Genomic DNA, 22,375 nt, shown 5'->3' with positions numbered 1-22,375 from the left:
TAATCAGGATCTTCTCTCTCTCTCTCTGACACTTTCCTTCTTTCCCTCTTTATTTCTGGTGATTTGCCATATGAAAACAGCTTTGTATAATGTTTATTTTCTTTTGCATGCAATATTTGCCACGATCTTCATATGAATAATACCACAGTCTGTGACCCTTTGTATAATTTTTATGGAATGGCTTAAAAAATATTGCCAAAATCTCATGATAGCTGCTGATGCAGAAACATGTTGATATTCTGAATTTGATTTCTCATTAAATTTGCTTTCTTATTAAACTATTTTTAAAATGGATAACCGTTACATGCAAATAAGACTGACTGACTGACTGTTTGTTGTAGGTGTGTATGGGGTGCATACATACATCATAAAGATTGCTAGATATTTTTTTTAATATTGTCAATCATTCTGTCCTTATGGAGCAAGCATTGGGTTTGAAGAAGAAAGTGTGTGTTTGTGTTTGAGTGGTTCTCTCCTCTCTCTGTAGTTGGAGACAATAAGTGTTGGCTGGGGCTGGATGGCTGGAGGGAATCGATTGAGCCCCTTTCTGTGCTTTGCCCACCTCATATTTGGACTTCTGCAATATTATCTCAATTAATGCAAGACCACACAGAAGTTATAGTTGATCAAGAACGCAGGACAGGCAATTATGGGTTTGGCACAGTATGCACATGACACACCTTTCCTTAGTGAACTGCTGCATAGTTACCCATACCATTTTAGATGTAATTGAAGCTTCTGATTATCATCTATAAATTGCTTTATAGCATAAGACTTGGTTATTTGAGATAATACCTGTCTTCTCTCATTTCTACCCATTCTGTATGAACTAGCAGAGTCAGCATGCACTTGATTCCCCTCAATGAAATAGAATAATTGATGGGACCTAAGAAGCAAGCTTTCTCTGTTATGGCATTTATCCTCTGGAATAAGGTTTCCTAAAGAACTGTTAGGCCTCCACCCTGCCCTCATTTAAACAAGGCCTTAAAACTTGCCTTTTTTTACCAGGCCTTGGGCTCCAATAAGCAAAGGATCCCTTCAGAAATAATTGGCTTGTTGATTGCTTGTGTGTGTCTCTCTGTGTATTTTCTGGCTATTCCTTTTTGGATTATTTGTACTTTATTATTTTATATTGCCTTAAATTTTACTCTACCCAGTGAGAAGTGGAACTGAATATCCTACCAATTTAATAAATAAGTCATCACAATGCATTCTGCTTACTCAAAGTAGCATATGTGCCATATTTATTTATTTATTCAGTTTGGAGCTGGCCTCACTCTGGCCAAGTCACAGAGAGTAACAAAAACAAAATACAAAAAATAACCAATTCATTCAATAATATAAATACATGACCCATGCCTTTTTTTAAAAAAATATCAATGGAATATATCTTTTTGCAATTCAGAAACAAGAAATATGTGGAAACCTGACATTGCAACATCACATGCTAGAACCTGTTCAGAGAATTCCACGCTATGAGCTTCTCCTGAAGGATTATCTTAAAAAACTTCCTGGGGAATCACCAGATAGGAAAGATGCTGAAAGTAAGTGCAGTTTTCATCCATGCTGTTGTAAATAAGTTGCTGAACAGTAAAGACACATTTCAAGGATGAATGTTGATTATCCATAAAATACTTTCTATGTAATATAACAATTAAAACTTGTTCCCGTTGTTTCAGTTTAACCACGCATATAGTACTAATTACTTTAAGCTATTTATATACTACTAAAACTCTCATCATGACCTTTTCCTGGGAAAAATGGTGCATCATAGGGCAACAGTTTTTGAATCAAGGTACCTCAAAAGGGCTAACTTATAGAATGTATCCATGACTCTCAAAAAAATGAAATTTGGGGAAGTGATTGCTTCAATGCTACTGGCTGCTTGTGTGCTGCTACAGTTACATGATATTCATTTTCAACGTTCTGTGACAGTTTTCCAGCCACTCTCAGAATCCCTTGCCTCCTCTCCACATACCTGCCTGCTAAGAAAGGAAGGGAAGTTGTGATGGATTGTGTCTTTGAAGGGGGAGGTGGTGGACCACAATGAAGCAGCACTTTCTCAAGAAAAGTAAAATTTCCTAGGGTATATCAGAGTTAAGAGTGTGTAGGTTTAGTCTGGCAATATTTTGTTTATATGTGTGAACAAATAGCTGAACCTTGACTGGATTGTTCTACACTATTCTTGGGCTAGGCCTGAGGGGAAGGGAGGAAGGAAGATTACTGATGCTCCTACCCAACTTCCCTCAATAGGGAACCAGCGTGAAGTCAGACTCCTGCTTCCAATGCTTTTTTGCCTACCCTTCATCATTCTGTTTCTCTGTTTAAATAAGGAAATGTCTCTGAAACAATTATCAAACAGAGCATCTAGTCTAGTAAACCCACAAAATCAGGAATTCAAATCTTTAATTTGTTATATACTGTACAGTATAATATATAACATACATCTAGTAAGCACAGAAGTCTGTTTCTGTCACTATATTCCATTATGTTTAAAAGAGGGGAGCCTCTAGTATGTATTAATTCAAATGGGTTATTGACAAATAATATTTCCTGATATTTTAACAGCTGAAAAAGCAAAATAGTCCAGTAGCCAACTTTAAAAATCATGGTTCAGGGTCATGTCAATAAGCTCAACTAAAGTGTCAGGTTGTGCCCTCAAACATAAAGGTTACTTTTCATTAAATGGAAATAAACTTAGTTAAACAATCCATGGGTCAAAATTGACTTTTTAAGGAAACTGATGAATTTCTTTTAAGTTCTTTTAACATTTTCTGTTCCCAGTATATACAGGTGAAACTCGAAAAATTAGAATATTGTGCAAAAGTTCATTTATTTCAGTAATGCAACTTAAAAGGTGAAACTAGTATATGAGATAAGACTCATTACATGCAAAGCAAGATAGTTCATGCCGTGATTTGTCATAATTGTGATGATTATGGCGTACAGCTCATGAAAACCCCAAATCCACCATCTCAGAAAATTTGAATATTATATGCAATCAATAAAACAAGGATTGGACATAGAACAATATCGGACCTCTGAAAAGTATAAGCATGCATATGTACTCAGTACTTGGTTTGGGCCCCTTTTGCAGCAATTGCTGCCTCAATGCGGTGTGGCATGGAAGCTATTGGCCTGTGGCACTGCTGAGGTGTTATGGAAGACCAGGATGCTTCAATAGCGGCCTTCAGCTCTTCTGCATTGTTCGGTCTCATGTCTCTCATCTTTCGCTTGGCAATGCCCCATAGGTTCTCTATGGGGTTCAGGTCAGGCAAGTTTGCTGGCCAATCAAGCACAGTAATCCCACGGTCATTGAACCAGGTTTTGGTGCTTTTGGCAGTGTGGGCAGGTGCCAGGTCCTGCTGGAAAATGAAGTCAGCATCTCCATAATGCTCATCTGTGGAAGGAAGCATAAAGTGCTCCAAAATCTCCTGGCAGATGGCTGTGTGGACCCTGAACTTAATGAAGCACAGTGGACCAACACCAGCAGATGACAACATTTGAAGCCCATGTCCAGGATCCGTCTGTGTGTGATGGCTCTTGATGAACTGACTCCAGCCTCAGTTCACTCCTTGTGAAAGTCCCCAACACTTTTGAATGGCCTTTTCCTGACAATCCTCTCCAGGCTGCGGTCATCCCTGCTGCTTGTGCATCTTTTTCTTCCACACTTTTCCCTTCCACATAACTTTCTATTAATGTGCTTTGATACAGCACTTTGGGAACATCCAACTTCTTTTGCAATTACCGTTTGAGGCTTTCCCTCCTTATGGAGGGTGTCAATGATGGTTTTCTGCACAACTGTCAGGTCAGCAGTCTTGCCCATGATTGTGATTCCTACTGAAACAGACTGAGAGACCATTTAAAAGCTCAAGAACCCTTTGCAGTGTTATGGCTTAATTAGCTGATTAAAGTGGGACACTTTGAGCCTAGAATATTGTACCTTTTCACAATATTCTAATTTTCTGAGATTGTGGATTTGGGATTTTCATGAACTGTAAGCCATAATCATCAAAATTATGACAAATCACGTCTTGAACTATCTTGCTTTGCATGTAATGGGTCTATCTCATATATTAGTTTCACCTTTTAAGTTGTATTACTGGAATAAATGAACTTTTGCACGATATTCTAATTTTTCGAGTTTCACCTGTAAAGTCACATGCAATAGAATCCAGTAAGTATATATCAATGAAGTATCATTCTTTTAGTGACGTAGAAGAGAATGAGGTTACATTTGCATACTGAAACAGCCCATTTTAGTCCAAATTACCAATTAAGACACAAATGCTGTCCATTCAATACAATTTTATTATGTTTTGACATTTGAGTGAATTTTCTTTTGCTTAATAATATTGTGCACTATAGCAGTGGTGAAATTCAATTTTTTTTACTATCGGTTCTGTTGGGATGGCTTGGTGGGCATGGCAGGGGAAGGATACTGCAAAATCCCCAGTCCCTCCCCACTCCTAGAGGAAGGATATTGCAAAATCTCCATTCCCACCCCACTCTGGGGCCAGCCACAGGTGGTATTTGCTGGTCTCCGAACTACTCAAAATTTCTGTTGCTGATTCTCTAGAACCTGTCAGAACCTGCTGGATTTCACCCCTTCACTATAGTACTTTTTTATCAGTGATGCTAACACTGAAAGACTTAAATTCATATTGGGGGATACATGGTACAGATAGAAGTGAGTTCACTAGCTTGCGATTTTGGACTCAGATTATGAATACCAGGGAAATAAAAACTGCATTATTAGCCAATTATAATCTTCAGAATGTACAATTGTATATTGCAGAATCACTGGAGCTCATTTCTACTGCAGCAAACCATTCAAATGCAGCCATCCGAAAGATGGTGAGTAGAAAGTATGTAAAACAAACGTCATCTGAGCCATTAACTGAGATGTTTGCTTGAAACACTGTTTTTTTATTAATGCTTGAACTCTTTAATATTTATCAGACTAATATATAACTACTGTTTTTTTATATTTAATATTATGTGTATGCCTTGTGGGACTTTTTTTCCTCACTATTTGTTATAGCAATAGCAGTTAGACTTATATATGCTCCACAGTGCTTTACAGCCCTCTCTAAATGGTTTACAGAGTCAGCATATTGCCCCCAACAATCTGGGTCCTCATTTTGCTGACCTTGGAAGGATGGAAAGCTGAGTCAACCTTGAGCTGGCGAGAATCAAACTGCCAAACTGCTGGCAGCTGGCAGTCAGTAGAAGTAATCTGAAGTACTGCATTCTAATCACTATGCCACCATGGCTCTGTGCCAGTTGTTATACATTATTTACAAGATATGGTTAAGCTCAGAAATTTATTTTGTTAACAGGTCTTTCCCATATTAATAAGCAAATAATGGTTTTCCAGGCTCACTTTTACCTGGCACATATCCTAACCATCTCTCCAGCAGAGGTGGGTTGCTCCTGGTTCGGGCCAGTAGTAGCGGTGGCGGGAGGCTCCGCCTACCCAGCCAGACACTTTACGCGAGCGCTAGCACATGCATGAGCAAACCGGTAATAAAGCAGTTAGCAACCCACCACTGCTGGCCAGCCAGGTCTTCTTCCTCTCTGAAAAATCCCAGTTTTATCATTATTCCTTTTCTCCATGGTCTCACATCTGCTCTTCTTCCTTCCCCTCCCCAGTACTACCAAAACATTGGCCAGGCTGTTGAGTTTTGTTTTGCTATGCACTAGCATCCTTGGCAGGCTGGGCAGCGTTCTGAAGGGGAAAGGAAGAAGAAAGAGGGTTTTATCTAAGAAAACTAATCAAATGGCCTAGTTTTCTCAGGTGCTAATGCTCAGGAGGTTATCACAGAAGTTGAATTGCAAGTTTAGGTCTTATAGAAAACCACATTTTTAAAGTAGTCCTGCAGAGTTAAATTTATATATTTAAAAAACCACCTTAAATAAAATCTAAAGTATAAGACTGAAATGTTATTACTAGAAAATCTTCTAGTAAATCATCTAGACAATTATACCTTTATATTTGTAATTATTAGAAACAGACTCCATCTATGTACATGCAAAACTTTCTGCTTTCTAAAAAAAATAAAAGATAGTATATTAAAACCATTTTCTTAGTTGAAAGATTCTCAGATTATCATTTGTTATTTTATTTATTTATGTTAGTTGAGACTTGTCCCTATTGCTTGGTACACAGGCAGATTTTGCAGTAATTCTAAATATTAGTTATGCAGTGAGCCACTATAACAGAATTGTATTAAGCTGGTATTGTTATGTTTATTTTATATTGCTACAAGGTAAATAGGAACCGATTAAAAAAATCTGACTTCATCTGATAATTATTAATGTGTGAAAATTGTCATCTGCAGCTATAAAATGAAGATAAATGAAAAAAAGAGATAAAGAGAAATGTATTGAGAATATGGACTCCATAAAAACCTCACAAAGACAGATAGTAGAAATTATCCTTATTCACTATATAAAGTGGCTGAGACAGCTTTTATCTCTCTTTCTTGAATGTAGAATGTAAAATGTCCCATGTGTTTGTATTATTGTAGGTATTTTACTACTGCAGATGGCATACATGTTTAAGTTCTTTGAAAGCCTTGCGGGTTTAATTGTGGATTTCTTAGAAGACATTGTGTGACATTAAAAGAAAATGTGTCCCCAGTGCTATGATTGTGTGTGAAGTTTTTCTATTATTAGAAAAACTGTTCTGATTACTTATTTTGTACAAGTGTATAAAATGAAGGATGGCAATAATTACTTCATGTCTAACCTGTTCCTTTATTAAACGACAGAATTGCCTTCTCTTATAGGGCATTTATAATAAATTAGCAAATACTAGAAATACCAGAATTGTGTATTTCTTTTGTTCTTGTAGGAAAAGATGCACAAGTTGTTAGAAGTGTACGAACGCCTTGGTGGAGAAGAAGATATTGTTAATCCTGCCAATGAATTGATTAAAGAGGGCCATATTCAAAAACTGTCAGCAAAGAATGGCACGGCACAGGATAGGTATTTATTTCTGGTGAGTCACTTGACTTCTTTGATACAAAATCTTTACTCTGTCCACATAAGCTCCTTTGACTAAGTTAATCAATCTTTGACACACCTGCCCACAACCAGGAAATTCTATCAATAGTATTTCTACCTTTCTTAGCTAGCTTGTGTTATTGGTATTGAAAGAGTATTCCAAATATTTTAGGAATAGTTGATATTTGTGTGCCTGTGTGTAAATAAATTGTTGGGGTTTTTTGCTGGTGTGTTTATTGGTTTTTTTATGTGTTTGAATGTGAATACTGCTATTAAAGAGAATCTGGGTAGAACAAACAATGTTATTTAGCAAATGTTGTTTAGCATGCAAAGCTGTGCTTTCCTAGTTACGTTTACCTTACCTTTGATCATTTGGTGAGAATCTTGATAAGGGGACAAAAACACACCAGGAATAAGCCAGAATTCTGAGCTCAGACATAAGCATGGGTAAAACAAGGTGTCATTTGTAAAACAACTTCAATCCACATTATTAAGTTTCTAATTGATTGCCATAGTATAAACTGTGGTTTGTGGTCTGATATGTTTATAGGCAAAATAAATTATTCTGCAACTTTAGCACAAAACTATAATTAGGAATCTGCAAATAATCTGCAAGGCTTTACCTATCTTTCTATCTAAAAACTCTTTTCATGTGCAATTTTTGTACTGTTATATATGATACAGCAATATACTTTATTGTCCCTGAATCCTCTATTGTGAGGTTATATATGTGTTCAGTAGAAAAACGTAAATTTGGATTTATTTAACCATGGCATTCACTTGGTGACTCTGGGCTAATCACTGCATCTAGTAAGATTGCTATCAAAACTATCAAAACAAATTAGGAAGACACATGTATGTAGCCTTAAAGTCCTCGCATGCCAAAAGCGGGGGGAGCGCAGGGGGAGCGCATGTGGGCGTGCTACACCCATAATGCGATGCGCACAAACCCAGCATGCATGCGTGCATGACCAGTGCTCCCCCCCCATTTTTGGCATGCTTTTTTCACCCTCCCCAGGCTCCAGAGGCTTTATAGGAGCCTGGGAAGGGTGAAAACAGCCCCCCCTGCCCCTCCGGAGGACCTCTAGAGGCTTCTGGAGCTTCCCTGAAGCCTCCGTAGCACAAAAAACTGGTCCTAGAGGCAAACTGGAAGTTCAGGAATGGACTTCCGGTTTGCTCATGTGCCCGGTTTTAGCCCTCCGGAGCCTTCAGGGACCTTCCGGAGGCTTCCCTGAAGGCCCTGGAGGGCAAAAAGGGATACTCGGGAGCCAGGGGAGGGTGAAAAATGGCCTCAAAAGAATGCTAAAGTCAGCTGTCCAGCGCGTGCATGCGCGCTAGCCAGCTGACAGGACAACGCCTCACATACCCTGACAAATGGCTCCGCATGCCACCTGTTTGCCATCCCGGTACTAGAGAATACTGAAATACAAATACAATAAATAAAATACAAAACAATAACTCAGTACATGTGCAGACATGCCCTAAAGGGAATATGCACAGATTATTTGTAGTAGTAAGGAAGAGTAAAATTAGGGTACTTCCCTTAAAAGTGTACATCTAAATCTTTTGATTCTAGAATCTTCTGATAAAATAGCAAAATATGCAAATGTCTGTTATAAACCTATGTTTTATGATTCATTAAAAAGCTACATAAGAAAGTATTTGATTTTTTTATATACATATACGTGTGTGTGTTATTCTTATGAAATAATTATGTAAAAATAACTTTAAAACATACATCTTTTTTTGTTATTTACAGTTTAACAGCATGGTGTTATACTGTGTTCCAAAACTGAGATTGATAGGCCAGAAATTCAGTGTTCGTGAAAAGATTGATATTGCAGGATTGCAGGTTTGTCTCTGATTCTTTTGGTTTTACTTGTATGAATTTCTGGTCTTGGTTAAGATACACAGTTACTGTTTTATTTTTAATAAGGAGTTCATTTCTGAATGATCTTCTCCTATTGAGAGGAACACATTGGTTTGTCTGATCGTGATTAGAATTAAATACTAAAAAATGCCAAAATGTTGATTTGGTTTTCTAGGTCCAGGAAATAGTCAAGCAAAATGTGACCCATACTTTTTCAATAACAGGAAAGAAAAGATCCTTGGAGCTACAAGCCAGGTAGAGTTTATTTTTTTTCTCCTAAATATATTTATTTATTTTGAATTGGACCTTTCCCATCCTAAACTTCTAATGTAATGTTTAACAAATATTAAAAGGAGAAAAAGTTGATGCCTCTTGTTTGTATTATATTTGCTTAGGCAACTAACTGTCATAATCCTATGTTCAATCCAGGGGTGGGCTTCAAAAATTGCAGCAACGGGTTCGCTTCCCCGTTGCTGGGTAGGCGTGGCCATGGTGGGCGTTGCCTAGTCGGCCTCCTGCACCATGGCTGGGTGTGTGGTTTTGCCCTCCCCAGGCTCTGGATGCTTTTTTTGAGCCTCTGGGAAGGTGAAAACTGCTTCCCCTGGACTCCGAAGGCCGGAAACAAGCTCACTTCTGGACTTTCGGAACTTCAGATAGGCCCGTTTTCCCCCCTTCCCGAGTCTCCACATGAGCCCTGCACTTATCTGGCATGATGAACTGGCCGTGTGGAGATTTCTGGGATGGGCGGAGTGGGCAGTGCCAAACAGAATACTAGCTAGGGGATCACCCGAACCCGTGCAAACCCCCTGAAGCCCACCCCTGGTTCAATCCCAGCAAAGAATGATTGCTGTTCACCTATAGCAGAAGTTGAGCATAGTATTGAGTCAGGATTAAATCCTTGTCACTGAGAATGTGTAGCTCCTGAGGAAATCCCACTGCAAGGAATAAGAAATATTTGAGGCATCAACTCTCCATCTTTCATCTTCCATCTTTCATATACGTTCATGAGAGAGGAAGGGGGAGAAAGCAGTGGAGAACTTCCCTTACCCACCCCTCACTTTTCCAATTGGAAAGTGCCAAGAAAATGCTTCAAGGAAGCCCTTTGAAACTGTGTCTTGAGCCATTTTTGTTCCTCTTTGCTATTTCAACAAGACAGGCAAAGATCCAACGAAGCAACTAGCTGCTTCCAAATGCTTCTGCCTTGAAGGCTGACCTCCCATGGAGCCTGGTTTGTTTAGTTCATTGGAAAAGATGAAGAATGGAAGAAACCTGAGGAGGTGACAGTATAGAGTGCCCAGAGCACTCTAAGGTGGAGGCTACCTGGAGGGTAGCATTATTTCTGAGTGAAAAAGCACAGTGGGACAGAAAGCCTCTGGAATTCTCTGTTTCATGGTTCTCCAGAGCCTTGCAACAGAAGAACAAGGGCAGAAACAATCTGAGACTTTCGTTTAGCTGGCTGGAACGTGAGGTCTAGAAAGATGCGAAGTTTTACTCCCTAGTTTATACCTTTCAGATGTTAAAACAATTCCATATATTAAATTATTTATGTCTGGTTCTCAAAGAATTGATATTATAAACAGAAAGGCAAACACCCTTTGCTCTAATTTTATAGGACAGAAGAAGAAAAGAAAGAATGGATTCAGGTAATATCTATTTTATCAAGGTTTTTTTCTTGCTTCGTTCTATGCTGCTGGAGCAGCTGGGTTTTCCCAGGGCACTGTGCATTTGCACTGCATAGCACAAGCAGTTGTGGCTTCCAAGGATGGCTGTGGGTTCACACTCCACTAGGTGGGTGGGAAGACCTGGAGGCTGAGTCTAAGGGCTGATAAGGAACAAGTCTGTAATGGCATGGATTGGGATGGGTCCTCAGCTAATAATTGGCAGAATGATATGATGTGATATGATGTGACATGACATATGTATTATAATAGTTTATATATTATAATACATAGTTTATATTATTATATTTAAGAGAGATCCTCTGTAAAGGAGATGGGTGATATGAAAAATAAATAAAATAAATAAAATAAATATATATAAACATCTCACATTAAAAAAATATTTCAATATATTATTTATCCCATTTCTAGGCTCTCACCTAAAGTTAGATTAGATTATAATTTTCCCCTTTTTCATGCTCTCCACTGCTTTGAGCTGTGTCTCTTTCATCACTTTTTCTTTCTTCACCTTGCTGGAGTCTTTCAGACATTGCGTCTCAATTGAAGTCCACACTCTGGAAATTGAGAATCGGTCAAAAACCATTAGGTTTTTTCAGAGCAGTCAAGATTCGTTCACTATATTTGCTTTGGATTAAAATTCATGAGATCATATTTTGTACTAACTCCATTTTCATGGGCACCCTGGTGTATACAATATTTCAATAATGCCACTTAACTTTTTAGAATGGAAACAAACAGATTTCTGAGTTACAATCTCATCTGCTTCCTTCTTCAAGATCCATTATCTCTCATTCTTCTCACTAAACAATTCAGATAAACCTTGTATTTAATTAGCAAAAGTTATTAGCCTCTCGTTATCTGCAAGACACTCTGTTTTCTGAATAATTTTAATTTGCAATTTTAGACTTGAACAGGTAAAATGGTTAAACAGTTGAAATCTATTAATGATCATTTAAGAAAAAATATTAAGTGTTGTTCTGATCTAAGTCTTTGATGAAAATTGTTTTTACTTACTACTTTTCTTTGAAACTACCACAGGTTATTCAAGCAACAATTGAAAAACATAAGCAGAACAGTGAAACGTTTAGGGCTTTTAATAACTCTTTTTCTCAAGAAGACGAGCACTTCCCAGATTCATCAGTAAGTAATCTAAGCATTTAAGATATATTGTATGGCAGAAACATTTTCACACAGGAAACAATAGTGTCTGAAGAGTTACCTATTCGGTGATATCATATTCATATTTAGTGGGATCCTTTGACAGGTCTGGATTTCGCCTGCGAGGCAGAAATAAAAGGTTGAAATGTAAGAAATAGGAATTTTAAATTAAATTTTGTTTTGATTTGATTTAGCAGTTGCCAGATTCCAAGTGACTTTAGACAAACTACACTTTAAAAAGTAAAGCACGATAAAATAGAAGTAAAGTACAAATCTGTAATACACAAAAGAAAAACTGATTGAGTTTAATAAAGACTCTAACGAAAGTACTTGGAAATATTTGGGGTATTGGGGAATACAAGCCTGGAAAAACAGCTAAGTTTTCAAAGATTTTTGAAATATCAGGGGAGAACCATACAGATCTCTGGAGAGATGCTGTTCCAAACTTATTCTAGGTTATTGTTAATATATGCACACAGTGGTGCTTAGAAATTTGTGAACTCTTTTTGAATTTTCAACATTTCTGCATAAGCATGACCTAAAATGTAATCAGTTCTTACAAATTCTAAAACTAGATAAAGAGTACCCAGTTAAACACAGGCATCAAAAAACATTATATTTGTTCATTTATTTAGTTGCATTTTTGCTGCCCAAGAGTTACTGAAAGCAAAGATTGACATACAGTTATTGGGCTGACTTGATGGGTTATTTTATTTATTCATTTGTTTTATTTGTATTCTGCCTTTATTATTTTTACAAATAACTGAAGGCAACAAACATATCCAACACACTGTCCACCTCCCACTTTCCCTACAACTCAACCCTGTGAAGTGGGTTGGGTTGAGAGAGAGTGACTAGCCCAGAATCACCCAGTTGGCATTCATGGCTAAGGTGGGATTTGAACTCACACTCTCCCGCTTTCTAGCCTGGTGCCTTAACCGCTGGACTAGACCAAACATTTTTATTTTTTTATATATTTTAAATGTTTATTTTGAATAAATAAAATATTTAGAATATTTTATTTAGAATTATCTTTCTATTAATTTCTCCAAGCCTTTGAGTCTAATTTCAGGATTGATTTGTTTTGATTTGTTTTTGGCTTTCTCTTTATCAGATAGTGAGCACCAGTTCCATGGAATCTATGCCAGGAACAGACAGTAGCAGCAGCACATCTGCAGGGGTAAGCAGTTGTGAAACCGATGCCTCATTAAAGCAGATGTCAGAATGCTTTGTTTAATGGGGCGCTCTCTGTGTGGGTGCATGTGGGTGCGTTTGTGCACGCACATGTGTAGGAAACAGAAACTGGTTTAGATAAGTCGTATTTCCTCCTTCCATTTTACTTACAGAAGCATTTTTGCCATGAGTAAAGGTTATGCTTTACCTTTTCTAATACAAAGCTTTAACACATACCTGATTTATGAAACCGATAAGCCCTTATTTCCTGTACTTTCTTTAAATGCAGTTTACTGCACATTCAAGCAGGCACTATAAACCATAGCAATGTACATAGTATATGACAGATGCCTCACCGGCTGCTGCAAATTTGCAGTTGCTCAGATACCAGACTGTATTTTTCATATGAAAACCCCCATTTAACTCTAGGCTAAACTGCTCTGCCTAATTCAGCTGCACCAGACTTCCTTATAATTAGGGTTGCCACCTGATAATATAAATTGTTGCTAGTTAATCAGTTGTGTTTCCGCCTAGTAACTGATCGCCTTATTAAGTCTGTGTAAATCTACATATGAATAAACAGTGCTACTGGAGAGGAAAATACATCCTTCCCTTTATATTTGCACATGAATGTTGTAGCAGGTGCCACCAGAAAAGAGAAGGGGCGTTTCCTGGAGATAGAAGAATGTCCAGCCTACAATCAGGGCTGGCTGAAGATGCTGCCTGGGGTGAAGATGGCTCGACTTAGAATGATATTTTCAGCCTTTGTGGTGTACAAGCATTACTGTGTCATAAACGTAGTCTCTGGGACTGCTTAATCCACAACACTTTGACAACCCTTCCTGACACAGACAGAGATGCTTAAGAGGATAGCTTCCCCTCCCCAGTTGAACAAATATAGGTAATACCAGCAGTAGAGGACCAATCAGAGATATTTCCTTCCTCCTTGGATTATAGTGGTTTTACCACAACCCCATATAACGGAAACTCAAATTTGTTTATTATTTTGATAAAAAAATAAGCATTTCTCTCTTCTAAAGCACACACATTCTTCTTGCATTTAAATCATTTAAAAGAAAATAAAAATATAACCAATACCTTTATTCAACCAAAGCAAGCAAAGATTCAAGCAGTCCTCAACTTACAAGCATTTTGTTTGCAATAGTTCGAAGTTGCAGTGGCCGTGAAAAAAAAAGTGACATATGGTCCTCGCTCTTAATAACCTTTGTAGCATTCCCACATCTGTTGAAAGCCTCTGGCTTCAGGTCCCTGGATATTGAAACCACCTCTTGGGAAACCTTGGCACAAGATCGATTGACATGGCGCACGCTGATCCACCAAGGCTACCAGACTTCTGAGGACAGAAGAACAACCAGAGCACAAAGAAGCCAGCACCCCGCAAAGCCAGAGCTGCAAATGCTGCAACAATGGTGCCCACACATGTCTGCCCGACATGTGGCAGAACATTTTGTGCCCATCTAGGCCTTACCAGCCACCTGTGGACACATCGTGGACAGCCCACAACCTGTTAGATGTCAAGGTCCTCTTCGAACACGATGGACGAACATCAGCATTCCTGCAACATCATCAAAATTTGATGCTTGGCATCTATATTTATAACAGATGCAGCATCTTGGGGGTCATGTGATTACTATTTGTGAATTTCCCAGCTGGCTTCTGACAAAGTCAACGGAGGAAGCAGATTCACTTAATGACTGTGTGATTCACTTAACAACTGCAGTGATTCATTTAACAACCATGGCAAAAAAAAGGTTATAAAATTGACACGGCTCATTTAATAACCACTTGCTTAGCAGTGAAAATTGTTGCCTTAGATCAAGCAGGAAACCTTTTAGCACCTCAGACAAATGAGTCTTTTTAAAAGTCTCCAGTGTTGGAGCACCCACAGCTTATGGAGTCAAGTTGTTCCACTGATTAATTGTTCTAACTGTCAGAAAGTTTCTTCTTAGTTCTAGGTTGCTTCTCTCCTTGATTAGTTTCAATCCATTGCTTCATGTCTTGCCTTCTGGTGCTTTGGTAAATAGTTTGACTCCCTCTTCTTTGTGGCAACCCCTGAGATATTGGAACACTGCCATCATGTCACCCCTAGTCCTTTTTTTCACTAGACTAGACATATTCAATTCCTGCAACTATTCTTCATATGTTTTTATGATTTGAATAATGATTTTAAGAAATGATTTTTAAATCATTTATATTTATTCATATCACTTAAATAAATATGTGGCTAAGAGAAGTTACTGAAACCCTCTGGGTCTACTTTAAGAAACTTTGGCTTGAACTGTAGGAGCAATGCCCATTTTTTTCTAACCATGCAGGAGTTGTTGGTTGGTAGCTGTCTATTCAATTTATGTCTCATCTCAGTGGCCTAGGCTCATTGGTGCTAGAAATGGCAGATACATGCAAAATATGTTATTGCTTTTCAGATGTGGCCAAAGGTAAAAAGAAGTATAAATACCCTAAGTTATTTGAGGCACACAAATATTAACTTGCTAAGGTTTTAAAAACTTTTTAAAAGTTTTTAAAAGCCAAGAAATTAAAAGGCTCTTGTTCCTGGGGAGGAAAGCTATGGAAAATCTAGACAGCATATGAAAAAGCAGAGACGTCACCCTGCCAATAAAAGTGTGTATAGTCAACTGGGTTTTCCCAGTTGCAGTGTATGGCTGTGAAAGTTGAACCATAAGAAAGACTGAGCGCCAAAGAATTGAGGCTTTTGAACTCTGGTGCTGGAGAAGACTCCTGCGCGTGCCTCGGACTGCAAGGCGATCAAACCAGTCAGTCCTAGAGGAGATCAACCCTGACTGCTCTTTAGAAGGCCAGATCCTGAAGATGAAACTCAAATATTTTGGCCACCTAATGAGAAAGAAGGACTCACTGGATAAGAGCCTAATGCTGGGAAAGATTGAGGGCAAAAGAAGAAGGGGACGACAGAAAATGAGGTGGCTGGATGGAGTCATTGAAGCAGAAGGCATGAGCTTAAATGGATTCCAGAGGATGGTAGAGGACAGGAAGGCCTGGAGGAACATTGTCTATGGGTCATGATGGGTCGGACGTGACTTCGCAACTAACAACAAAGTTTATAATGGGGCAGCAGCATGCTGTCTGTTGCCAACACATACAAAAAACTATCAGATCCTTCCTAGGATTTACACATGTCCATCTTATCTGCAGTGTCTGAATGTGGGTATGAAGTCCAGCCAGGCAGGAACTTATGCTGCCTTCATTTGTCCTTGAAATGGTGGATGTCCATCCCACACCCGGAGGTTAGATGGACCGTACTAGAAGCCCCAGTTCCCAGAGAGTAAGCTTATAAATAAGTGGTTCCAGTTTCCCCTTTTTATCAAAATGATCACGTTTGCACAGTTCTAAATGCCCTAGTGGTATATAGAACCAACACTAGATTAAAAAGAACACTGTGAAGGGTTTTTATTTATAATAAAGGCAACAAAGTAAGATTTGAGAAAATAATCTATCTGCGTGCATCAAGTTACTTGATGCTGAACTCTATAAAATCATTAGCTTTAAAATAAGATGGGAGGACATGGGAGAATGGAAGCAAATAGAAAAAAATCACACACACACACACACACACACACATACACACACACAAACTCTCCTTCATTCATCTGCCATATTTTTTGCAGCCCACTTCCTCTTATTGGTTCCAGTTCTTTCAGGACTTTTTGATTATTGGGTTCAATCCCAGCCTGATCAGGAAAATGTACTTTTTGGATGTACTGGTGCACTGGACTCCCTGGGGAAAAAGAAATGTCTAGCTTTTTCTCTGTCTAAATCCCACCCATCTGCCACTCATTGAAAGGGAATAGTTGCTTTAATTACAGATTACTTAAGAGTTGTCAGCTAGTCATCAGCCTTCTGGATCTACTGCAATTTTAGCAGTGTTTCTCTTTAGAATGTCACTTGTGTCAGTTACTTAATAATGATGTTATTTGAATAGACTATGTATGACCTTTGTTTTTAATAGAAAGGAAACAATCCTGTTGAAATTAGTGCTCTTTAAAATGCACAGGAGGGGCATGATGTTAAATTGAATCATTATATTTTCATACGGTGTTGTGAATGTAGTAATTCTCTTTTACTTGATCTTGTGCTTGATAAGAGATAATTAACCAGTTCAACAGAGGCGTATTCTGCCACTTGGTGGTGATAATAGTTAGCAGACCAGAAGCTGCCTTCTTCATACTGTTCAACATGCTAAAAAAAAATACTTTGCACATTGAGATATGACCACAATTAGTTTGGAGTGTTAAAGTTAGTGGGGGAAAATAGATGGGATTATATATGTTAGTAAATGATCTTCAAAAGTTGTTTTTTTAAAAAATTCCAAAGCAATAGAGATTGTTATTACTGCTGCTCTACTTTAAATTTGTAGGCGGTCCCTGCCTTAGTGGGAAATAGCCCTCTATTTCTTGAAGTTTTTGTGTTGAATTTGTTGACTTATATCTAAAATGAAAACTCCCAATACGTTCAAAAGTCTGAAACAGTGTGTAGAATCAAATATATGAGACTTAATTATATTTTCCTGTAATTTCATCAGCCATTTGGAATAGCTTTGTTTTCTTTTCTTTTTAATGTTGTAAGCTTTGTTGAAGAGACAAGGGGATTCAAAGTGGGTAATGGACATGACATCAACCAGGACAAGAAGCAAGCTTAATTTCCCATAAGCATACATGTAATTAACATTTAATTAAATGTAATTAAATTCTTCATGTATTTAGTAATTTTTAATATCTTTCCCATTAGAAGTTCCAATTTAGTGGCAGTCTTTATAAAGGCTCTGGCAGATAATACCCCAAGAAATGAATTTGTATCCTGTGTTAAAATATACTGTTGCAAGCAGACAGAGAAAACAGGAGATGATTTTTTCACTTATGACAATGTCCAAAATTATCCCTGATGGGACAGTATGCATATTTTTTTCTTGCTTCCTCCCAGCAGGTCTTGTCTGCTGAACAATAAGGGGGACAAGTATCCAAGCTTGTCCATGAATTTCACATAGGGATATTTGTACAACAAAAGGCTTGGTCATGATCAGATTTGCACAGAATACTACAACCACCCCTTCTTCTGGCCTGGAGTTGCAGTTGATATACTACCCAAATCCCTGCAAGGCTGATTGTCCTGTCACATTTTGTTGATATATGACAGGTCTGCCTGCTTCTTCAGCATTGGATCACTGTTCATTGTCTATGAAGCAGATGTTTTCAATATATATATATTTATACGACAAGCTTTAATTCAGGAAACATAATTATAGGGATGGATCTTAAGAAATACTAAAGATTCAGAAGATTAGCTTTGTGCTTCTCTATAGTGTCTGGTGCTATCTAGGCAGCCCTGCAGTAATTTGAGTATCCTTGTATAAAGAAACGACAGATCAACTCAAGGTGCTAAAGACTTCCAGGAGTTTCCTCAATTTTTCTGCATCATTTTTTTCTATGGTATGAGGTCTAGATTCTCAAAGATAAAGTGGATCATATATTGTGATAAGACTACCAAAACTCTGTAATTGTTACAAGGTGTGCTTTAGAAACTTTAGCCTTTGTCAGAAGTTATTTAATGTTTTATTTTAAAAGAGATCAGACTAACAAACTTTGGATCTGGGTAATTTTAATGCAGTATCACTCTTTGCATAGTTTAAATATGTACCTTATTGATATTAGATAATGCAATAGGAATTGAGCTGCATTTTATTGATTTGTAAATTTGTAAATTTCCTTTTTCATTCCAGCCTGAGTGCTGCAGAAAATCATCAAAATCAAAAAGAGATAAAGAGAAACAAGCTTGCAAAAGTTGCAGTGAAAGCTTTAACTCCATTACAAAAAGACGACACCACTGCAAACAGTGTGGGGCAGTGAGTATTAGAATAAAAAACACATTATTTCTCTTAATTTTTATCATGCATAGCATGTGCAGTTTAACAATCAAAGCAATATTATTCCTGACTTGCTATTGAAACAGGTTATATTTTGTCTTCAAGATCCTGCTAAGAAAATACCATATTACTATTATTTATTAAAAATATATGAATTTTCAATATTCTTTTCTATAACATAGCTGTATAAATAAATTGTGTGGGACTCAGTAAATATGCATGTGGTCTCACCCACCAACAGAAAATGTGTCAGCGCTTATATTTCCTAACTACATAATTCTTTTGGAAATTACATATTTGAAATCATGTTTCTAGTGGCAAATTAAAATTAGTGGCACTTTCATTTATTCCTTTTAGTTTATTTACACAATTTACATTTGCTTGTTTTAAATGTAAAACAATTTACATTTTTTAAAATATGGATTCAACCACTATGTGTTACCATTTCAAGTGGTACGTGGTTTAACCTATCAGATAAAAGGCAGAATATACACCCAGCTAATTAATACATGAGAAAATTGACTTTTCAATGTTTTATATTTTATTTTTCAATTTTGTTAGTTGCATTCAATGATACAGCATCATGTTGCTGTTCTAGATGAAAGATTCAGAATTGCCAATATCCAGATGTTCCTAAACTGTAATACCCTCTTTAGCCACTGGGATTGCTGAAAGTTCAGCAATATGAGAAAGGTGACTGATATGTGCTCTGCTGTAGGTTTTTGGGCACAGTAGGCACTTGTAGTCCAGCTGTTTTAACTCTGCAGGCCAAATACTGGAATCTAGAACTTCATTGCTTCCCAGAATAGATACCTTTCAACTGTATCATGCATGGTGTTTACAACAATGGTGAAACTCAAATTTTCTTACTAAGAGTTCTGTGGGCGTGGCTGGGGAAGGATACTGCAAAATCCCCATTCCCACTGCACTCCAGGGGAAGGTTACTACAAAATCCACATTCCCTCCCCACCCTTCCCTGGAGGAAGGATATTGCAAAATCCCCATTCCCATCTCACTCCTGGGGCCAGCCAGAGGTGGTATTTCCAGTTCTCTGAACTACTCAAAATTTCCGCTACCGGTTCTCCAGTACCTGTCAGAACCTGCTGAATTTCAACCCTGGTTTACAAGCAGATTAAAACAGGGATGAGAAAGAGTAGGAGTGTGGTTTATTTCATTAGATTTATGAACTTTGGAGGAGAGGGTTCAAAAGCAAGCTGATTCATGTGATCTCTTTTTAGATGTAAATGATTTAAGAACATCTTTGTTTATCTTCTGTATTGGAGCGCTAGGATTTTGTCTAGCCCCTTAATTACATCCAGTGAACTACTTCATTAGCCTGTACCTGGCATTTCTGACAGAAAGTTCACAATGACTGCTAAAGCTGACATCTTATCTCTTTGATACATACAGTATATAGATCAGGGGTGTCCAAACTTGGCAACTTTAAGACTTGTGGACCACAAGTCCACAAGTCTTAAAGTTGCCAAGTTTGGACACCCCTGATATAGATGGTCTCTATACTGTACAAAGAAAAAATATTTTAACATGTAAATTACTGATGTAACTTTTGTGCTGAAATTATATTTGGCCATTTCAGTCTTTTCCTGCCATTTGTTTCAAAAGATGAATTCCTTGCTAGATATTACTAAGGAAAAAATGTTTAGAAAGGTTTTCCTCCTCACCCTTAAATATGAAATAGGATTAAATAGGAAACATAAAGATGCCATCAAAGTCTAACATTTAATGCATTATACATTTTTAAATTATTGAAATATTTTCCCACAAATAATGCACTCTTTGCTTGAATGTTGCATACATACAGTATATCTTAACTTCAAACATATACAAAGTTTATATACTCATTTTAATCTGCGATTTTACCAAGTATTGTTTTTTGGATCAAATTTCAAGGTTATATCCTGGATAGGAAAGACTATTATTTTCAAATTGAGGGTTTTTGGTTAGTTTTGTTTTGCATGGGAGGCTGTTAAACATTTTATTGAGGTTTCAGTCACAATATCCTGTAACGTCAGAAGGCATGATTCAATAAGTTGCAACAATAGAACTAAAAACTGACTACAAAAATATCAATCTGAGGTGTTTCCTGTTCCATGCTCCAGTTTTTGTTCTATTTGATATTTATAAAAATTATGAAAAAGAACTTGCTAATTAGCCATCTGTTAGCGGATGTAAATACTTTTTGTGTGAAGTTTATCACATTGTTCCCTCTTTTTATTTGTTTGTTTCCTCAAATAAAAGAACTTGTTATTGGTAACTGCTACATTGATCCTGAAAATGTTCAGTAAATGATAATGATACATTTAATAGGACAAGTTCAATTTGGAAAGAATTAAATTGGGGCTCCTGATTATTTTCTCTGTATATCCTGTCCCAGGCTGAGCATTCAGGCAGAGTTGATCAAGTGGCTTACCTTGATGTTCAAGCACTTACAAGGCAATGGTTTACAGACCATTGGTGCATTTATGTGCATGTGTGTATTGGCACTGCTTACGAAAGGGAAGATTCTGAGAGAGAGCAAAGCAGAATGAGGAGGTGGAAGGATAGTCAAGAAACAGTAATAGTTCAGGTGTCACCTCAAGGATCCAAGGTGAAATTACTGAGCTTCAAGTGGCATATGGGATCCAGAGACTCTAGAGCATGGATCCAAGTTGGAGCAGTTGTTTCCAACAGGCAGCCAAGAACTGATAACCGATAAGTCCAGTTGCCAGACATGGCCTAATTAAGACCATTGTTGCCTTTGTTTTATAAGGATATGATCACCAATCAGTCAATGATGAAATTCAATTTTTTTTACTACCGGTTCTGTGGGCGTGGCTTGGTGGGCATGGCAGGGAAAGGATATTGCAAAATCTCCATTCCCACCTCACTCTGGGGCCAGCCAGAGGTGGTATTTGCCAGTTCTCTGAACTACTCAAAATTTCAGCTACCTGTTCTCCAGAACCTTTCAGAAGCTGCTGAATTTCACACCTGCACTCAGCCCTCTGAGGTTTGTGCTTGTTCTCAAGCTGGATGGCTACTCAAAGTAGAGAATTCCAGCATGTGAATTGTCCCACACTGTTCCTGATGGTTGCTGGTGAAGGTAGCCTCAGATTCATGGCTGTTCCCCGAGTCCTGAAGCTGACATTCATTCCAAGTAGGTTCCTCAACATTGGAGACCATAACAGTTTGATATAAGGAAATGAAGAGATTGCAAAGTGAATGTCAGATATACAAAGCACCAATCAATACCCTTTCATGGATGGTCTATTTAAATTTTTCATTCCAATAAGCTTTTAGAAAACCTTTTAGAAATATCAAAAATAGCCAAATAGTTCTGTAAAACATCGAATAAAAAAGAAAATCTATATATGTTTGCTTTTGTAGAGAAAATAACAGAGAGTGTTATTATTCCTTAATGTTCTCCAAGTAGAGGAAGTAAGCAGGAGGTAACTATATCTTGGATATTGGTACTGAAAATCTTAGTGCTACAATTCAGTTTAATTGTTTTTATGAACAGAAATCAATGCTGTTATCGGGATACTTTTTCCTAATGCTGTTGTTGATGTTGTT

General features: G+C 37.6%; 1 protein-coding gene and 1 long non-coding RNA gene across 7 annotated transcripts in view; one reads left to right on the top strand and one right to left on the bottom strand.

The window, feature by feature from the left end:
- FGD3 (FYVE, RhoGEF and PH domain containing 3) overlaps positions 1 to 22,375 on the top strand; it is a 112,791-nt gene that overhangs the window by 79,663 nt on the left and 10,753 nt on the right. For all 6 annotated transcript variants that reach the window (XM_081945474.1, XM_081945479.1, XM_081945477.1 and 3 more), the window contains exons 8-16: positions 1,406 to 1,544; positions 4,799 to 4,857; positions 6,860 to 7,006; positions 8,771 to 8,863; positions 9,057 to 9,136; positions 10,494 to 10,524; positions 11,599 to 11,700; positions 12,833 to 12,898; positions 18,662 to 18,784. In XM_081945474.1, coding sequence (XP_081801600.1) covers positions 1,406 to 1,544; positions 4,799 to 4,857; positions 6,860 to 7,006; positions 8,771 to 8,863; positions 9,057 to 9,136; positions 10,494 to 10,524; positions 11,599 to 11,700; positions 12,833 to 12,898; positions 18,662 to 18,784 — 840 coding nt within the window. The remainder of the gene's footprint in view (positions 1 to 1,405; positions 1,545 to 4,798; positions 4,858 to 6,859; positions 7,007 to 8,770; positions 8,864 to 9,056; positions 9,137 to 10,493; positions 10,525 to 11,598; positions 11,701 to 12,832; positions 12,899 to 18,661; positions 18,785 to 22,375) is intronic.
- On the bottom strand, positions 10,535 to 22,362 carry LOC309388309. The gene is made up of 3 exons (XR_014174748.1): positions 21,794 to 22,362; positions 11,780 to 11,837; positions 10,535 to 11,114 (listed from the first exon to the last, which is right to left on the bottom strand). It is a non-coding gene; the product is annotated as an uncharacterized lncRNA (long non-coding RNA).

This window comes from Natrix helvetica (assembly GCF_964273705.1).
Source record: "Natrix helvetica genome assembly, chromosome: 1".
Taxonomy (NCBI): Eukaryota; Metazoa; Chordata; class Lepidosauria; order Squamata; family Natricidae; genus Natrix; species Natrix helvetica.
The sequence above is the reverse complement of the archived record's forward strand: the minus strand, read 5'-3'. Positions and strand labels throughout refer to the sequence as shown.